Genomic DNA, 18,056 nt, shown 5'->3' on the forward strand with positions numbered 1-18,056 from the left:
TTACCGACCCAACAAGTGTTTGGATGTATCTACCTGCAATTCTTTGATCTTATCAACCTTTCCTAGTGGATCATTTTCAGTAAACACTTTGCTAATTCCAGACTCCCTTGCTCGTACCTGTGAAACCAAAGCCAGAAGGTGTTGTATCACAGCCTTTCCTATGATATAACACATTCTGCCTTTGGCAAAAGCCTCAACAATCCTCCCATCAATGTCCACCAGAGTACCAGTACACATGTACGAGCTAGTTAACCTCAGGGCCAATGGAACATTGCAGGACTGCATGAACCTCTTGTTCCCAACCAACACCAATTTTCCCCCAACATTTCCACTAACCTTAGCCCCTGGATGCACCTCAAAGTCCTTGGGCTCTGTTACATGTTCCATGGCAGAGCCATACTTATAACGCAACTTATTAGCATATTCAATCACAACCTTTGCCATAGGCTACTCATTATTTACCTCTCAATGGAACTTTCAGAAATCTTCGGGAAAATCAAATCTATAACTTTTAATTCATAACATAGAGCAAGCAACTCCAACAAAACTAGGTGTTAAATATCAATCCTCAGCTCAGCAGTAGCAGCAACCATGCCATAGAACTCGAAGATAGGCACATTTATAAACAGCATTGCATAAACTACCATAGGTTTTCCCACTGTCAATGTGCCTATTTTATCAAACATTACCGTTTGTATCTATATCTTGATGAGTACTTTGAGAATGAGTCCAAAAATTGGACTAATCAATTTTTAACAAGAAAGCAATCCTAAAATTGGATATTTAACTATATTTTTTACCACAGATTATTCATATTGTATGGTTGAGTGAGATTACTTGCTTGTATTCACAACCTTGAAAAGTCAAGGTTGCACTTATTTTTTTGGAAACTCTTAGCCGGGATGCTTGTGTGTTATTTTTCAAGATGCTTGTTTATATCATTAGTTAGAATCATTAGCTAAAGTTGAATATTATTTGATTGTTTATATCATGTGGTCTTAGGAGCTATTATAAGGAAAAAAATAGGAACCACTATAAACATTCGATAGTTGGGTACTTTGATATTGATTCAACTTGTTAGATTTAGGGGTATCAATCGGCCGGTTTTGGGTTGGATTCAATCCGATCCAAATCTTATTAAATCGGATTTGGATGGTCCATATAATTATTGGATTAGGCCAATCCAAAATAAATTGGTCCATATTCTTATTGGCCTGATTTGGACCTAAGCCAAATTTCCAATAATCCGATCATGAGGCCAAACCCTTGTCCAATTTGAAACCGATCAAAATTGAGGCTAACATAAAATTACTTTTTTGAAAGCACTTTTATAAAAATAATTTTATGAAAAATACTTTTACGAAAGCATTTTTACAAAAATACTTTTACGAAAGCACTTTAATAAAAGTACTTTTACACGAAAGCACTTTTATGGAAGTATTTTTATAAAAGTGCTTTTACATATGGAAGTACTTTTATAAAAACATTTTTATGAATGAACGTTTATGAAAGTGCTTTTATAAAAGCACTTTTGCAAAAAATTGGATTGGATTTGGACTGAATTGGATCCAATCCATTTGTAAATGGACTCATATTGGACTGGATCGGGTCGGATCAAATCCAGTCTAATTGACACCTCTAGTTAGATTTTGATTGTTTCACATAATCTGTTCCTATCCTATTCTATGGACATATATGCCTCTCAGTTTGAAGTAGCACATGAAGATAGAACCAATGAGTTGGCTACGTAGAGTGAGGCTGGAGAATGGACATTCATTGAATTGATGGTAGATCAAGTGAAGGCTCATAATAGACCAACTTCAACATTCAACAATGATGGTTGGAGATATGTTGATGACAAATTCAACAACACACACAAGTCATATACCTATGACCAATTCAAAAACAAATTCCATTGCTAAAGCCTTTCTTCCAATTCCTTTATCATATAAATTGTAAAACTTAGACATTTATGATCAACTGTGTAGATTCTTCATAAGTTATATATGAGATACATGGAATCAAAAAGTGTGGTATGGATCACACCACACCTACAGAACACCACTATGGGTGTGGGGTGGTTCTGTCCACAAATTTTGCCCACAGTTCAGAACAATTGTGAATTGTGGTATGGTGTAATTTGGTCCTTGCCACAAAGTATAGTGTGGACCAATCCACACCCACCAATTTTTCATCCATACTACATAAGATCCCCTAAAAAGCTCCCCCAATTCCATTTGGAGTTGAGAGCCATTAAGGAAAAGTATTTTCGAAACATTAATATATTTGCATAAAAAAAAAGGTAGACAAAGCTCATTATGATGAAACAAGTACACAACTTGCTCCCTATCATAAAAGCAAACTCCTTGTAGGCAAAAAAAAAAAAAAGATAGATCATCATTATCTGCTTTTTCAGGGCCCCTAGGTCCCTTCATTGCAAAATGGTATTCCCCAACTCTTTTCAACAGTTACACCCAAATACAAGCATCTCACAGTTGCAAATTTACTAATTTACACATCATGGAATCGAGGCTTGTTGCAAAATCTGGTAGATTCAACCACCTTAAATAAGATTGTGAATATTACTCCAAACATGAACCTTCATGAGGATCAATTGACCTGGGAAAAGAATAACAGTGGCGAGTACACTGCTAAATCAGCATACAGAATCTTCCTTGCCACCATCTATCCTCATCCAGACCCCATTTTAAATGGTCAAACCATTGAAAGCTAAAAATTCCATATTCTTGTTTAATTATGACCTGCAAACTTCTCTTGTATGGGCTTATTACAAAAGACAAAAGACAAATGCACAAGGTGGCCTAGATGCAGAATATTTACTTTGAATCTTTTGTAAGCAAACCACAAAAATAGTTCAGAACCTATTCATATGGTGCCCTTTCACTAGGGCAATATGAATTTGGTTCGAAGCACAAGTGGGAATTACAAAAAGTAATGCATCAACACAAACGATGCATACATTCTTACATGATTGGCTTCAAAGGTTGAACAGAAGTTTCTCTAAACAAGTTTAGGAACTTTTTGGCAGAGTATGTATAATTTTTTATCTGATATGGGAAGCTAGAAACAAATCCATATTTCACAATTCAAATTATAGTCCAACAAACATCATAAAAGTGGCCAGAAATTATCAACAACAGCTGACACTCGAACAACCACATATCTCTGTCATCATCAACTAGAACGGAAGAGCCAACACTTAGTTGTTTATTGATGGGTATTATGATGATGTTACAATATATGACGCTGAAGTGCAAGCCTTGATAGATGGACTGGAAGCAGCCAAAAGTCTTGAAATTGAAAGCGTTCAAATATTCTGCGACTCCCTCCGGTTAGTAAAGCAACCTGAAGGCCAATCACTGGATTGAACGACTACATTGGCTGAAAATTATTAGTCTATTATCACTTGTATCTTTTATTTCTTATATACATATAAGTAGATAGAAAAATCAAGCTGCACATATGCATATATGGCATGTAAAGGAATACTACCAGGAAAATCTATACAATTTTTCTATGGATAAATATGAAGGCTGCTACCTTCTTTTTTGGCCAGAAAAAAAAATAGTATTGATGTAGTGCGATTTAGTTGCTTCCAGTTAGAGGTGATTTGGTTTTCAGACGGACGGCGGACTGAACCTGCAAGGATATCAGAGAACCCGGGGGTGTTAACCCGGCGAGGTCACTCCGATACTTAAGTTAGTAGGCTAGTAGCAAGCTGAATTTTCTTTTGAAAGTAGAGAGCTTGAGAGCAGGAAAATCATGCATACCTTGCACCCCTAGGGGGTGGAGCCTTTATATAATGGAGCCCCTACGGGTTTCGCGGAGTGGTTCTGGGATCCTTGTCATGATGAGATCCGATTCCGCGATAATGGGGATAACTGATAGGGCTTATTGAGTTCGCCCGAACCGGACGAGAAGGATATAAGGCTTACCATTACAAGACGTGATCCCGCAAGGCTCGAAATCTAATGGCGAGATCTTCGGGGTTGCCATGTAGTGGTCCGTCAATATTACCCAAGCTACTGCTCTTTAGATCCGACCTGGGGCAAACGCCGAAGTGCCTTGGGACCGAGGTGGTCTTGATGCGACCTTACACCGAGGTGAACTCATCCCGAGGTGGTTTAATTATCCGAGCTCGATGTGTGGCAGACTTGGCATGTCGGGCTGAGTTGTCATCTTACTAGTTAGGTCGTGTCCACGTGTCCCCCTTTTACTAGGTTGTGTTTTTCTTAGTTTGTTCTCCTTTTGTTTTTTAATCGTGTCTAGCTCTAGTATAGATAGGCACTTAGGTGACTCTAGCGAGGTCGGGGGCGCCGAGGTTCAGTCCGCGGCCCCTGCTAGGGAGGTCAGCTCATCACTGGGCGACTCCCCTCTTCGGTTTTTAGAGGGAACTTCTCTACCTGAAGTTGGGCCATCTCGGCCTAGCAAGCCCGAGGCTAGGGAGGAGGGGCCGACCTCTAGGACGGAGGTCCCATCTTCTTCCAGGGATCGGGATCCGGACGACTTCGGTCCTTCTATCTTGACCTCGGATAGGTTAATGTATTTAGTAGCTCGCTACCGTCTTTCCGATAGCTTAGTCTTAAGTGTTCCTCTAGGTCAGTATCCTTGGGCTCACGATCCTTATGAGCTCGCAGTTTTTGAGAAGCAGATCGCTACCGGGCTGCGCTTACCGCTCCACCCCTTCATTATAGAGATAGTCAAATTTTTTAACATCACCATTGACCAACTACACCCGAACTCTATCCGGAACATAGTAGGCACCATCTCCCTATTCCATGAGTACAACTGACCTCTGTCCCTAAACGTCTTCAGTTCGATCTGTTCGATCGTGGGAACGTCAGATAAAGTTACTACATCTCTCCTCAGCCCGAGTTCAAAATCTTGTTCGGCAGCCCGAACAAGGTTCCGGCCTGGAAGAGGAGGTACTTCATTGTCCGAAATCCTGAGGGATGGTCTTTTCCAACTCATTGGAGGGTGGCTATCAAGGATCTCAGGGTGAGTTTAGATGCGGAGACTAGGACAGTTATCAACTCTTGGAGGGACCTCGGCAAGGAGATGAAAGATTTCTTGGCCAAGGAGAAGCTTGTACGAGCTGGGCTGAGCCCTCCCATTAGGTCTCCACCTAGGTTTTTATTTTAAGGTTTTCTTTAGTTCGCGGCTAACCCTTTTTCTTACTATTGCAGTTACCATGCTGGAGATCGATGCTAAGGACCTTCTCAAGAGCTTCCAGAGAGGGAAGAAGAGGAAGACTTCGAAGAAATCTCGTTGAGAGGCCGATCCTTCTACCCCCACCCCATCCAAAGTCCTTGCTCTGGAGCCGATCTCTACCGAGGAGGAGGTCTAGCCTCAATCCGTTGCAGTGGACTTGGACGAGGACCAAGAGGAAGACCTTCAGCCTCATGAACAGGAGAGCTCTTCCGCGCTCGAGCCCGAGTCCCCCAAAGAAAGCATAATGACTCCTCAGCTCGGACTACTCAAGAGCAAGGGTGTCGTCTTTTCTGCCGAGGTCGCGGAATAGGCTGACATGCCTACAAGCCAGCTCAAAGGTCAGGCTTCCAGCTAGTGCATGGTGGTAAGTATCTTACTTTACATTTTAGTTCCTTGTCAAACTTTCAAACGTACTTACCTCAGTTTTCTTTACTAGGTGAACCCCACCATTCATTCGTTGGTCTACCAGTCCAAGGTCTGCCTGAAGAAAGCTCGGGAAGCTGAGGAGAAGGCACAAAAGCTTTACCGCAAACTAGACATAGCTCGGGGTGAGGTTCTTCGGGCTAAGAAGGGAGTTCAGAGCCAATAGGAGCTGATCATGGCCATGACCAAGGAGAAGGCGAAGCAACAGGAGCTAATCATGTCCTTGATTGAGGAGATGGTGAAGCAACGGGAGCTGATCATGGCCTTGACCGAAGAGAAGGTGAAGCAACAAGAGCTGATCTCAGCAATGACCGAGGAGAAGGCGAAGCTTCAATGAGAGGTCGAGAATCTCAAAGCAATGATTCAAGAGCGAACTGAGATCTTCGAGACCACCATCCATAAGGCGCAAGCTGAAGAAAGAAGTCGCGCCATTGACCGCTTCAAGGAATCCTCGAAGTTCCACGATCTCCGGGTCGAATATGGATCGAGCTCAGAGTTGTCTCTATATCTGACCTTACACCCAAGGTGGCGGAGCCGGCGAACGAAGAGCCCGGCTCATCCGAAGAAGAAAGTGACAACGAAGTCCTAGAGGCGGGCCCATCGGGTCAAGAGGACACGGAGGAGCATATGGAGACCGACCTGCCTGGTAGTTCGCATGCATGATCCTGACTTTTTCTTCTTTTTACTGCTTGGATGTACACCCCGAGGCCACCAAGCTAGGGTTATAATGAGATCTTTGTATTTAAAATCTTTTCATCAATGAAATAGAAACCTTTTTTTTTTACTAATCCTTGTGCAAAAAATATTCTAAGTGTAAATGACTTCCGATCTAGCAATCTGAACCAAACAGAGGTAGGAGTAAGTGTATAGGTTACCATGAATTGTCTACTCGGACAACAAGTAAGGATAACCAAAGTAAAATTCTTCTAAGTGGTTGTCACCCTGAACTGTGTACTCGGACTACTAGTAGGGGTAACTTCACGTAATGTACATCGAGGTGAGCAACATTACAGGGTATATACCCAACCGGTTCACGCACGGGCTACTCATTTAAATGTCGGTTGTTCCTAACGAGCTCAACCTGTTGTTATATGCCGAAGTGGGCTAGACATCGTAAGGCTCATACCCGAGCTTTCTACGCCTTCGGCATTAGAGGTACTTTGCCTATGCCGAAGAGGCGACTGGGACTTATGTGGAGCTGAGGTCCTTTATCAGCTCGACGCTTTAGTCCTTGGACTTCTAGGAGTGACTCATAGTCCGCTCTCCAGTTCAGCAATCACAGGTAGTATTGCCTTAAGTTGTTGACATTCCACGCTCGAGGTACCTGTTTTCCTTCTAGGATTTCGAGCTTGTACGTACCTTCCCTGAGTACCCGCCTTACTTGGTATGGACCTTCCCAGTTCGGTCCGATCTTACCGACATCGGACTCAGGTACCATGATTTTCCTAAGAACTGGGTCGCCAACACGGAAGTGCCATTTCTTGACCTGGGCATTATAGTACCGAGCCACCCTTTGCTGGTAGGCTATAGTCCGAATGTATGCTAGGTCCCATACTTCTTCCACCAGGTCGAGGTTGGTACGGAGCTCGTCATCGTTTGCTTCTTCGCTGTATGACTCAAGGCGTAGTGCAGGCACCTCAATCTCGGTTGGGATTACCGCTTCCATGCCATAGGTGAGGTTGAAGGGGGTTTCACCCGTGGCAGTCTTAACAGTGGTTCAGTAAGCCCATAGTACACTGGGCAACTCGTCTACCCAAAGTCCCTTAGCTCAGGCTAAGTGGGCCTTTAGGCCACGGAGTATAGCTCTGTTCATGACTTTTGCCTGCCCGTTTGCCTGAGGGTGTGACACCGAAGTGAAGTTCTGTTGTATCCCCATCTCGGGGCACCAACTCAGGAACTTGATATCTTCGAACTTCTTACCATTGTAGGAGATAAGCACCCGAGGTAGCCCGAAGCAGTATACTATATTCCTCCAAAAGAAAGTTTGTATACTGCGACCTATGATTGTTGCTAGGGGTTCCGCCTCTACCCACTACGTGAAGGAATCTATTGCTACTACCAAGAATCTTCTATGTCCTGTCGCTAGTGGGAATGGGCCAAGAATGTCCATTCCCCATTGTGCGAAGGGCCATGAGCTGATGAGATATTTCAGGTCGGCAACAGGTCGGTGGTGGATGTTGGCGTGCCTTTGACATTTATCGCACTTCTTGACAAGCTCAAGTGCGTCTACCTTCATTGTGGGCCAATAGTACCCTTGCCGCAGCGCTTTTTGGGCGAGAGCCCTGCCCCCCAAGTGTCCGCCACACAAGCCTTCATGAGTGTCATGATGAACAAGCTCGGCCTCAGAGGGTCGCAAGAAATGCAAGTAGGAGAGCGTGAAGGATCTGCGGTACAACCATCCGTCTATCATAACATACTTGGTTGTCTGGCGCTCTACCCTTCTGGCTGCATTGCGATCTGCAGGGAGAGTCCCGTGAAGCAGGTAGCTTGCGAGTGGGACAATCCAGCTCGACTCCACTTGTGCAACAGGAGCGACCTCTTTTGCCCACAGAGAATGCAGGGCCGAGGTAGGTTCTCTATGTACACGGTCCTCATGGTGTTGTTGCTTGTGATGGCTAACCGGGACAAGACATTGGCCTCATCGTTCTCGGACCTGGGAATCTACCTGATGAAATAGGACTGGAAGCTGCGTAGAACTTCCCTGACCTTGTCTAGGTAAGCAGCCATGGTGGGGTTGCGAGCTTCATAATCACCGGTGACCGGCTACCAGTGCTTCGTACTCCACTTCATTATTAAATGCTACAAACTCGAACCGAAGTGCGCACTCCAACTTCACCCCGCTTGGATCGTACAGAATAATGCCTATCCCGCTTCCTTGTTGATTAGATGAGCCATCTACGTGGAGGATCTAGGGCTCCTCGTCCCAGGTCAGCCTTGATCTAACCGAGATTGGTGCCGCACTGGTTGAAGCTTCCCCTCTATGCTCGAGCTTGATCAATTCATGGATTGCGGTGCTGAAGGTACATTCTGCAATGAAATCGGCCAAGGCTTGGGCCTTAATTGTCGTCCGAGGTTCGTATCAGATGTCGTACTCGCTGAGTTTGATGGCCCACTTTGTCAGTCTGCAGATACCTCAGGCTTAAGTAGGATTTGCCTTAGAGGTTTGTTGGTGATGATGACGACGGTGTGGACTTGGAAGTGCGAATGAAGCTTCTAAGTTGATATGACCAGCGCGTACGCCAGTTTCTCAATCTCTGGGTACCTTGTTTCGGCATCCTACAAAACTTTGCTCACATAGTAGATAGGCCATTGGACCCGATCTACTTCCTTTATCAGTACCGAGTTGACTACCTAATCAGTCGTAGAGAGGTACAGCTTTAAAACATCTCCCTCCTTGGGTCGGGTCAGAACCGGGATGTTAGCTAGGTATTTTTTTAGTTCGTCAAAGGCGAGCTGACATTCTCCGGTCCACTCAAAGTCTTTACTTTTCTTAATTGCCTTGAAGAAAGGCAGGTAGCGATCTGCCAACTTGGACATGAAGCGGCTCAGAGTGGCTATACGACCGTTCAGCCTCTGAACCTCCTTCAATTTACGAGGTGGCCTCATATCTAGGATCGCCTTTATTTTTTCTGGGTTGGCTTCGATGCCACGTCGGTTGACTATGTAGCCCAGGAATTTGCCCGAGGTGACACCGAAGACACACTTGTTAGGATTTAGTTTCATATTATACTTGCGCAAAATCTCAAAAACACATTGTAAATCATTTATTAAACATTTTAAAAACTGGGTCTTAACTACCATATCATCTACATAGCACTCAACCTTATTGCATATCAACAGCTTAAAGATTATGCTTACAAGTCTTTGGAAGGTCGCCCTGGCATTTTTTAGCCCAAAGGGCATGGCCTTGTAACAATATAGTCCCAGCTCAGTTATGAATGTCGTTTTTTCTTCGTCAGCAGTGTCCACCCTGATCTGGTTGTATCTTGAGTATGCGTCCAGGAAACTCAACCACTCGTGCCCTGAGGTCACGTCCACTAGACGGTCGATCTTAGGGAGTGGGAAGCAATCCTTCGGGCAAGCTCGTATCAGGTCGATATAATCGATGCACATGTGCCATTTACCGTTGGCCTTTTTTACCTGAATTGGGTTAGCTACCCAGCTCGGGTAATGGACCTCCCTGATGAAACCGACTGCAAGGAGCTTCCCGACCTCCTCGTCGACTATCCTCCAACGCTTCGGGGCAAGGTTGCATTTTTCTGTCTAACTGCCTTGACCATGGACCTTGCAAATACATCTAAATTTTTAATTAAAAAACTTACCAACTGAGAACGTAGTGGTTCCTCGATCGATGAGCCGATCTGGAGAGCTCTTGCTGGATCTTCTTTTGAGACCGGGATGTGGACCATCTCTTCAGTTGGCGTAACTCGCTCCTCGGGATACTCCACAAGTCGCTCGAGCTTGATATCAGCCGCTAGCTTGGCCTTCCCCATGAGAGCGACGACATGGCACTTGTGAGACTCGAGCTAGTTGCCTCATACTACCCCTACTCCATAGTTCGTAGGGAACTTCATGGCCAGGTACTAGGTGGAAACCATTGCGCGAAGTGTGTGTGTAATAGGCCGACCTACTATGACGTTGTACGAGGAGGGAGTCGCGACCACCAAGAATGTATGCTCGAACCTCGCAATGTAAGGCCACGTGCCGACCTATACGGGCACTGAGACTCGCCCTAGTGGTCTGACCTCTTCGCTGCTGAAGCCCATCAAGGGTGTATTTGTCGGCTTGAGATCGCCTTCCTAGAGCTGGAGCTTATCGAAGGCATCCCTGAATTCTCCGAATCTACTAGGATGCGCTTTACCTCGAAGTCATTCAGCTAGATTTTTATTACTATGGCATCGTCATGGGGATACTGAACCTCGCGCGCATCGTCCTCTGTAAAAAATATAGGGCCTTCGAGCCTAGGTCGCTTCGGTGGATTTTGCTCCTCATGTTCCAGTTTGCGAACCGAGGCTTTCCCTGCTGCTGAGGTGCAGCCCGCGACGATGGACCCGCCAGTAATCATATTGATTACTCCACGGATCGGTCTCTCTTCCGGCAATTGTCTCTGTGGTTGCTCACTCTGCCTATTGCTGGACTCGAGAGTATTTCTCTTTTGTTCCCCCTGTGACGCAGCGTGGAAGCAATGAGAACCGGAGCTGGCTATGCAAGCACTGGGCATCCGCTAGCACCTAGCGAAAAACACCGATTTCTCTAGGAGAGAGAAAAAGGTAGCGAAAATAGGAAGAAGAGAACTTGAAGAAATTCTGAAAATCTGAAGTATGAATTGATTAATAATTCTAGGAAATAGTAGTATTTATAATACATTGAGAAATTATAAAAGAACTAGGAAAAGAAATTAGATTTGATCTAAACATCTCAAACTTGTAGATAGGATCGAACTCTTCTTGACTGGATCTCCCCCGTCCGATCTCCCTTTATCTTATCCATGCATGAATCTTGGATTATCTAGAATTCTTGAATTCTTGATGAGTCTTGGATTCTTTGGATTCTTGATGAGTCTTGGATTCTTTGAATTCTTGAATTCTTGATGAGTCTTGAATTCTTGAATTCTTGATGGATCTTGAACTCTTGAATTTTGATAATTCTTGAATTATTGAATTATCTTGGACTCTTGGCCTTATCCTAGGAGCTGCCGCCCCTAGGGGTGAGATGGGACTGGGATGGGCCTCCTTCACCCTGTCGATCTGTTTGGTTTTTATTTTCTTTTTGTGCAAAATTTTTTAAGTATCCGTGACGAGTGAGCTCTTCGATCTCGTCGCGGACATTTCAACAGTTTTTGGTACTATGACCGTGATCCTTATGTAAATGACTATAATTTTTGTTTCTAGTGGCAGGATCTCCCCTCAACCGAGGTGGCCACTTCACATACGAGGCATCCTTGATCGCCATAGGAATTTCTCCCCGCATGGTGTTGAGGGGCGTGTAGCTCATCCTTTCAACAGAAGGAGTTTGAGAACGCCGATATGACTTGTTTCCTCCCCCGGTTGGGGACTTGCTTTTTCTTCATTTGCTGCCACCATTGTTCGGGTTGTCATCTTCTCTTTTTCTCTTCTCCACTAGGGCTTCATTCTTCTGGTTCATCTCCTCTTCGGTCTTGATTAATTGATCAGCAAGCTTGAGGAATTCAAGTATGTCTTTGGGCTTGTTTGCCACTACGTGCCATTTGAATTCCCCGTGGGTAATACCCTTCTTTGTGCCATGAGTCTTACAACAGGATCCAGGTCAGGAATCTATAAACAAGTGTCGTTGAAGCATTTGATGTAGCTTCAGATCAACTCCCCTTCTCTCTGGACTATGCTGAGGAGGCTTTCTTGTGACCTCGGGCACTTCTTGCTGGTGATGAAGTGCGAGGTGAACATCTACACGAACTGCGCCCAACTTTTGAGCGTCCTAGGCGTGAGGTTCCTGTACCATGTGCGAGCTACTCCTTTGAAGGTCGTAGAGAAGGCAAAACGCATGCAGTATTCGTCAGCCCCAGCTAGATGCATCTGGGACTGGAACGAGTCTACATGATCATTTGGAACGAGTCTACATGATCATTCGGGGTCGCAGGAGCTCGGAGGACAAAAGAGATGACCCGGAGAGAAGGGGAGAGGTCTTTGTGGCTTCCGAGCCCGCCTCCTCTTTACCTTTAGGCTGCTCGGACTGACTAGGTCCGGCGAGTTGGCTTAGAACTACAGTTCGACGTGCCTTAGGACGCCACCTCTGCTGCTTCTTGGCTAGCTCTACATTTGTGCTGCTGACCTCAGTGTGGTCGGGTAATGTCTTGGCACGGAGAGGTTCGGACTGCTGACGTTGGCTACTGTGAACGGAGGAGCCTTGCCTGGAGTTCGCGGCCAGAACCCCAAACCGGTTCCCTACGAGCAAACCTTCATGTGTCGAGGGCTGAGGTGAAGTAGCTCTGGTGGGCTGAGTGTCTCCAGACCTGTTCACGTGCTGCGAGGTGGGAGGAGTAACTTTCCTTTCCCTCTTGTCGCAGGATGAGACCTAGCTCTCGAGAGGATGCTGAATCTGGGAAGTCTCTCCCCGGCGAGGAGGGCGAGTGTTCTAATGATGGGACTTATTCTGTTGTGCTGTCGGATGCCGAGGTGGAACCGGCTGTTGATTTTGCCGCAGCGGTGGGAACTACTGCTGGTAAATGTGGTGTAAAACCTGTTGCTTGTAGTGCTAAAATTATTGGACCTATTGCATTTGGGCTTGAATAGCCTGCACTCAATGTACCAGGTCGTCGAGTTGATGTTGTCTGACTCCAGGGGAACCACAGATGGTTCAGCAAAAGTCGCACCCACTACAAGAGGGAGTGGGGCATTCACTGGCACAGTTGCTTGAGGCACGGTCAGCGTCCGGACCCTACCCGCGGAGAGCAGTATGGTGAACTGACCGATGCACACAGTCGGGGTCTGAGGTTGTCCCCCAGAGACATTCATCTCATTATTCTGTCCGGCATTGCTGGAGGATGCCATGGATTATGGGTTTGTGATTTTTGGTGGAAAGAGGCTTCTCGTAGCGATTCCCACAAACGACGCCAATTGATGTAGCGCGATCTAGCTGCTCCCACCTAGAGGTGATCTGGCTTCCAGATGGACGGTAGACTAAACCTGCAAGGATATCAGAGAACCCAGGGGTGCTAACCCGACGAGGTCGCTCCGATGCTTAAGTTAGTAGGCTAGTAGCGAGCTAAAATTGCTTTTGAAAGTAGAGAGCTTGAGAGCAGGAAAATCACGCATACCTTACACCCCCGAGGGGTAGAGCCTTTATATAATGGAGCCCCCGCGGGTTTTGCGGAGTGGTTTCGAGATCCTCATCACGATGAGATCCGATTCCGTGATAATGGGGATAACTGATAGGACTTATCGAGTTTGCCCAAAACGGATGGGAAGGAGATAAGGCTTACCGTTACGAGACGTGATCTCACGAGGCTCAGAATCTGATGGCGAGATCTTTGGGGTTGCCATGTAGTGGTCCGTCAATATTACCCGAGCTACTGCTCTTTAGATCCGACCTGGGGCGAACGCTATGTTTTGTTTCAAGGAAAAAAGTAGGAAAAATGAGGGAAACTCAAGCTATGTTTGGTTTGAACGAAAATGAAGGGAAAAGTAAGAAAACCGTTATAAACTTTGAATAAATTTTTCTATCTTTCTCTTCCTTTTCCTACCTTTTCCTTCATACCAAACATAGCATTAGGGAAACATATATAAGGTTTGTTCTTATATTTCCCTTCCTTTCCCTACTTTGTCCTTCAAACCAAACACAGCCTAAACGCCCACAAAACCAAATCAATAAAGCCCCATCGTATAGTTATGTTGTATTATCAAAAAAAAAAATCATACATATCTTCAAAATTACCAATAATTGATACCATGTACCGTTCCAATTAAATGGAGAGAGAAATTGAATGCGAGTTATTCATAATTTCACAAAACCCCATATACCGAGAATATGCCAATTCATTCAAAATTGGGCTAAAAGTACAAAACCAAAAAATGATGAATGGCAAAAAATAGTTATCCTAGATAAGAGAATTCATTGGAAAACAATAAATGAAGAAAATAATTATTTGAAAATAGTCACTTGATAATGAATCCATTTTCTTTTTTTGGCTTTTATTGTGACGATTGCCAACCTACCCAAACTTTACGGCACTCCCAAGTCTAACATACCTGACTTTGCTGCTTTGGTTGCAAACCTTTTGGTCCATATCTTTGAAAATCCAAAAGAGGAAAGTAGCCTACATCACTTTGGCCAAAAAGCGTACAAATAAAGGTTACCCTCTAATCAAATCATTCCTTCTATATCACAATTAGACTTATTCATGGGTTGGGCCGGGTCGAAGACATATATGTCCTTTATTCTCACTTCGAAAACTGTCCACTTATAACCATTCAGAAATTGTCACATGCAAATAAATGCACATGTTTACTAATATTTTAGATATATATAAATACATGAAATAAAATTTTATTAATCTTATAATACTAAATTTAAATTAAAGTTATAGATTAACATTAATCCAAATTGAATCATATGCAACTCTGAAAATGATCATGATCACTCTATAAGCCCGGTTAAGATGAATCAAGATCAAGTTCATGATCATAATGATAGTTCAACATTTAATCATCAGGATTTGAGGCCTCAGTCTAAGACTGTTGAATGCATTTTATTCATACGCCTGAGCAAGAAGATTAACAAAATACACTAAAGAGCCATTATTTAATGGTAGGTAATTCACATTGCAAATTAAACCAAACTAGATCTACCTTGAGGGTCTCTCATTTGCTTGCAAGAAGAGGGTTTATCATTACGTGTTGCAAACTATCTCCAATAAAGCATTGAAATACAGCGTACTGCTCCCCTCTGGTCCAACCGCTTTTCTCGCAAGCTCTCGTAGGGTCCCACCTCCCTCCCTCATTTTGTTTCCTTCGTCCTTTGATAAAATCAAATCCAGAGCGTCCATCAGACCCTCCCTCGTAAACACCCCACCCCTAATAGTTACCCCAATTCCCCATACTCCCGATACCAATCGTGCGTTCAACCTTTGATCTCCAAAAAATGGACGGCAGATCAGCGGCACCGCGCTGGAAATACTCTCCACAACGGAATTCCATCCACCATGCGATATAAATACGGCAACCGCCGCATGGTCCAGCACACGCCTCTGTGGGGCCCATGAAACCAGCATTCCCCTGTCTTGTGTTCTCTCAATAAACCCAACTGGCAATTGGGCCTTTACGTTGTCTCCAATGGACCACAGAAATGGTGCACCACTGGCCTCTAGCCCTTCTGCAAGGACGGTCAGCTCAGGAGGCCGAGGTGTGATCACTGATCCAAAGCCCAAATAAACCACGGATCGGGGCTTTTGACGGTCCAGCCACGCTAGGCAGCCGGTCTCGTCCGGACCGGATGGAGGTGGAGCCAAGATGGTAAACGGCCCCACAGTGAAACACTTTTTCAGCTTTGACTTCATATCCTCCATGGTGGCGGGTTCCAGCTCTTCAAAAGAGTTGATGAAAACCGCCGCGGCACGTGGAAGCATCTGACCCATTCGATGTAACATCCGGTTGAAGGGTGATTCCAAGTTTCCGATAAGGATCCCTTCCTGCAAATCCCAGAGACGGTATTTAGACATCCCGGGAATAAAATCAAGTTGCTCGTCCTCACGGTCTGCAATACCTGCGCTCACATCAAAACATAACCTGTGTTAAAACTTAAAACTCTCACTCTCTCACCAGGGTAGGGTTTGGTGGTGTTTTGCCTAACTCGAATGAAAATAAGCCCGACCCGACCCGACCCAATTGAATGGACAGGAGATATCGATTATCGAACCTGCCCGGCTTCATACATAGTTGATAGTACCGGTTCGTAGTAATCCAAACCTAAATCCGAACCTAACCCAATATAGTCGGGTCAGTACATGTTAAGGTTTATCTCCTAACTCAATTCAACATCCCACAGCACACTCCTACCGTATATTGGAAATATCTCTGGACAATGATATCAAAGATAATGATGTCATGATCGGAAGATGTTATGCTGTGAGACGTAGTAGGTGGCTGATTTGAACTCACTCAATCAACTGACATCGGTTTCAATCAGTGGAAAATCCGTTCGAACAGCCTTTACCTCATTGCATAGGCGTACAGCTGTGTTTTATTTTAAGTTTATAAAGATTGTTGGAACGCGCCTTGCCCTGACTGAATCCGGATCCCTCTGATTCCCTCTCTCTCAAAGAGGAATTGGGATCTGCTCCTTGCGGTGTAAGTCTCACGTCCCACCCTGTATTGGAAACATCCCATGAATAATAAATAGGGGATCCGATGTGCGGCCATAACAGGCTGTGAGGTCAACGTGAGGCGCGCTCTGTGAGAGCAAATCCGGACTCCTCACAGAGCATTACTGATCGAAATGCTGCATACATGCAGCCGGTTGCTTTGTTAGCATACCCTTGGGGCTAACGCCAACCCTGTGGCGGATGAGATCAGTGTGGAGGTGGGTGGACAGAGAACAAAGTGCAGACAACCAAATGGGAACCCACGGGACGCTGAGCTCGTCCGCCATGACAGCCGCAAACCACAGGAAAGCGTCGCTGAACACGCAGGTGACCTTCTTCCCCGTCTCCGCAACCGCCGCTTCGAACCCCTCTTTGAAGTTTCCTGGCGTTGCTTCCAGGAACAGCTCTATACTCTCCTGATGCCTCCCCGTAAAGTGGTATCCTTCGGGGATTGCGTCTGAGATATTATAGGCTTTTACGTTATGTAGTAGTAGTAGAGCATCTCCGCTGGATGGGAAGACGGAACGGTTGGACTCCGCCGTGCCGAAGAATGAGAACGTTGCCTCAGGGGCGGCCGCCGCTAATCTGCGCGTGATGTTGAGGAGAGGAGCCGCGTGGGTGCCGAACGGGAACGCCATTACGGCAATGTGGGGGGGAAGGTTTGAATTGTCGTTGCGGCCGACTTCCCCCATTGCTGAGACCTGAGAGTGAAAGGTGCGAAAGTTACAGAGCGAGATGGCAAAGAGGGGGGAGGGGTTGTTATGCACGCAAGATGCAACGCAAGGGAAGATATATGGACAGTCGACATGTGGTGTGGTAAACTACCATATCTGGCACCGGCAGCCTGGACTACCCACGAGTTAACCCCCCTTGTGGTCGTTAGAATGACGTGCGAGGGTAATGAAACTTGCCAAATACATATTTAAATTATGCACAGCCTCAAAAAAAATATATTTTCTAAATAACCCTTCAAATTTTGATCCCTTGCTAAAATCTTTCAACTGTCCTTTCAAAATGGTTGGGCCGTGTTTAAATATAAGAAACCTCTCCACTAAAATGGCCACCGACCAAGGGATTAGCTTGTCTAACTAGCTAGCCGATAGCAACTTAACAAATAACAACTAACAACCTGGCCTATTCTTATGCAATAACTACTTAATCAATTGAACGCTTCCTATGGCTAACGGTTTGGCCTTATTGAGTGACTCCTACTAACTGACTAACAAGAAAATAGAACAGAAAATGGAGAAAATCTGTTATGCTTCTCTTGATGCCACGTCACCCCTTGCATGGGCCATGCATGATACTTTAGTTTATGTATTTTGGGTTCTTCACGGGTGTTTTCTGCGACCTCTGTGGCTTATCAATACCCTCTCCTTTGGCTAGAACCTTGTGCTCAAGTTCATGATTTTGTCTTTTATTTCTTGTGTGTTCTCCCATGTAGCATCTTCTATTGGAAGTTGTCTCTATTTGATCAAGCTTTCTTCGATAATTGGAGACCCCTTTTTGATCCAACGGGTGTCCTGTACTTCCTCCGGTTCAATAGTCAAATCACCATCTTTGGTCA

At 45.0% G+C, this 18,056-nt stretch overlaps 2 protein-coding genes across 3 annotated transcripts; both read right to left on the reverse strand.

Moving 5' to 3' along the window:
• LOC148844988 (copper-transporting ATPase HMA4-like) lies at positions 1 to 444 on the reverse strand. The gene has a single exon (XM_088954296.1). It carries the CDS (start codon positions 442 to 444, stop codon positions 1 to 3), a length of 444 nt encoding a protein of 147 aa, XP_088810422.1.
• Positions 445 to 14,844: 14,400 nt separating this feature from the next.
• Positions 14,845 to 17,491, reverse strand: LOC148844989 (anthocyanidin 3-O-glucosyltransferase UFGT-like). 2 transcript variants are annotated; one of them, XM_088953391.1, is made up of 3 exons: positions 17,315 to 17,491; positions 16,662 to 17,190; positions 14,845 to 15,891 (listed from the first exon to the last, which is right to left on the reverse strand). In XM_088953391.1, the coding sequence occupies exons 1-3, from the start codon at positions 17,315 to 17,317 to the stop codon at positions 15,020 to 15,022; spliced, it is 1,404 nt and encodes a 467-aa protein (XP_088809517.1). In that variant the 5' UTR covers positions 17,318 to 17,491; the 3' UTR covers positions 14,845 to 15,019. The 2 variants fall into 2 exon arrangements, with proteins under 2 accessions (XP_088809517.1, XP_088809516.1); XM_088953390.1 differs by having other exon boundaries at positions 16,662 to 17,468.
• Positions 17,492 to 18,056: the final 565 nt, after the last annotated feature.

The sequence above is a fragment of the Nelumbo lutea genome, chromosome 7, assembly GCF_056320005.1.
Source record: "Nelumbo lutea isolate HS-2025 chromosome 7, American lotus-T2T, whole genome shotgun sequence".
Classification (NCBI taxonomy): Eukaryota; Viridiplantae; Streptophyta; class Magnoliopsida; order Proteales; family Nelumbonaceae; genus Nelumbo; species Nelumbo lutea.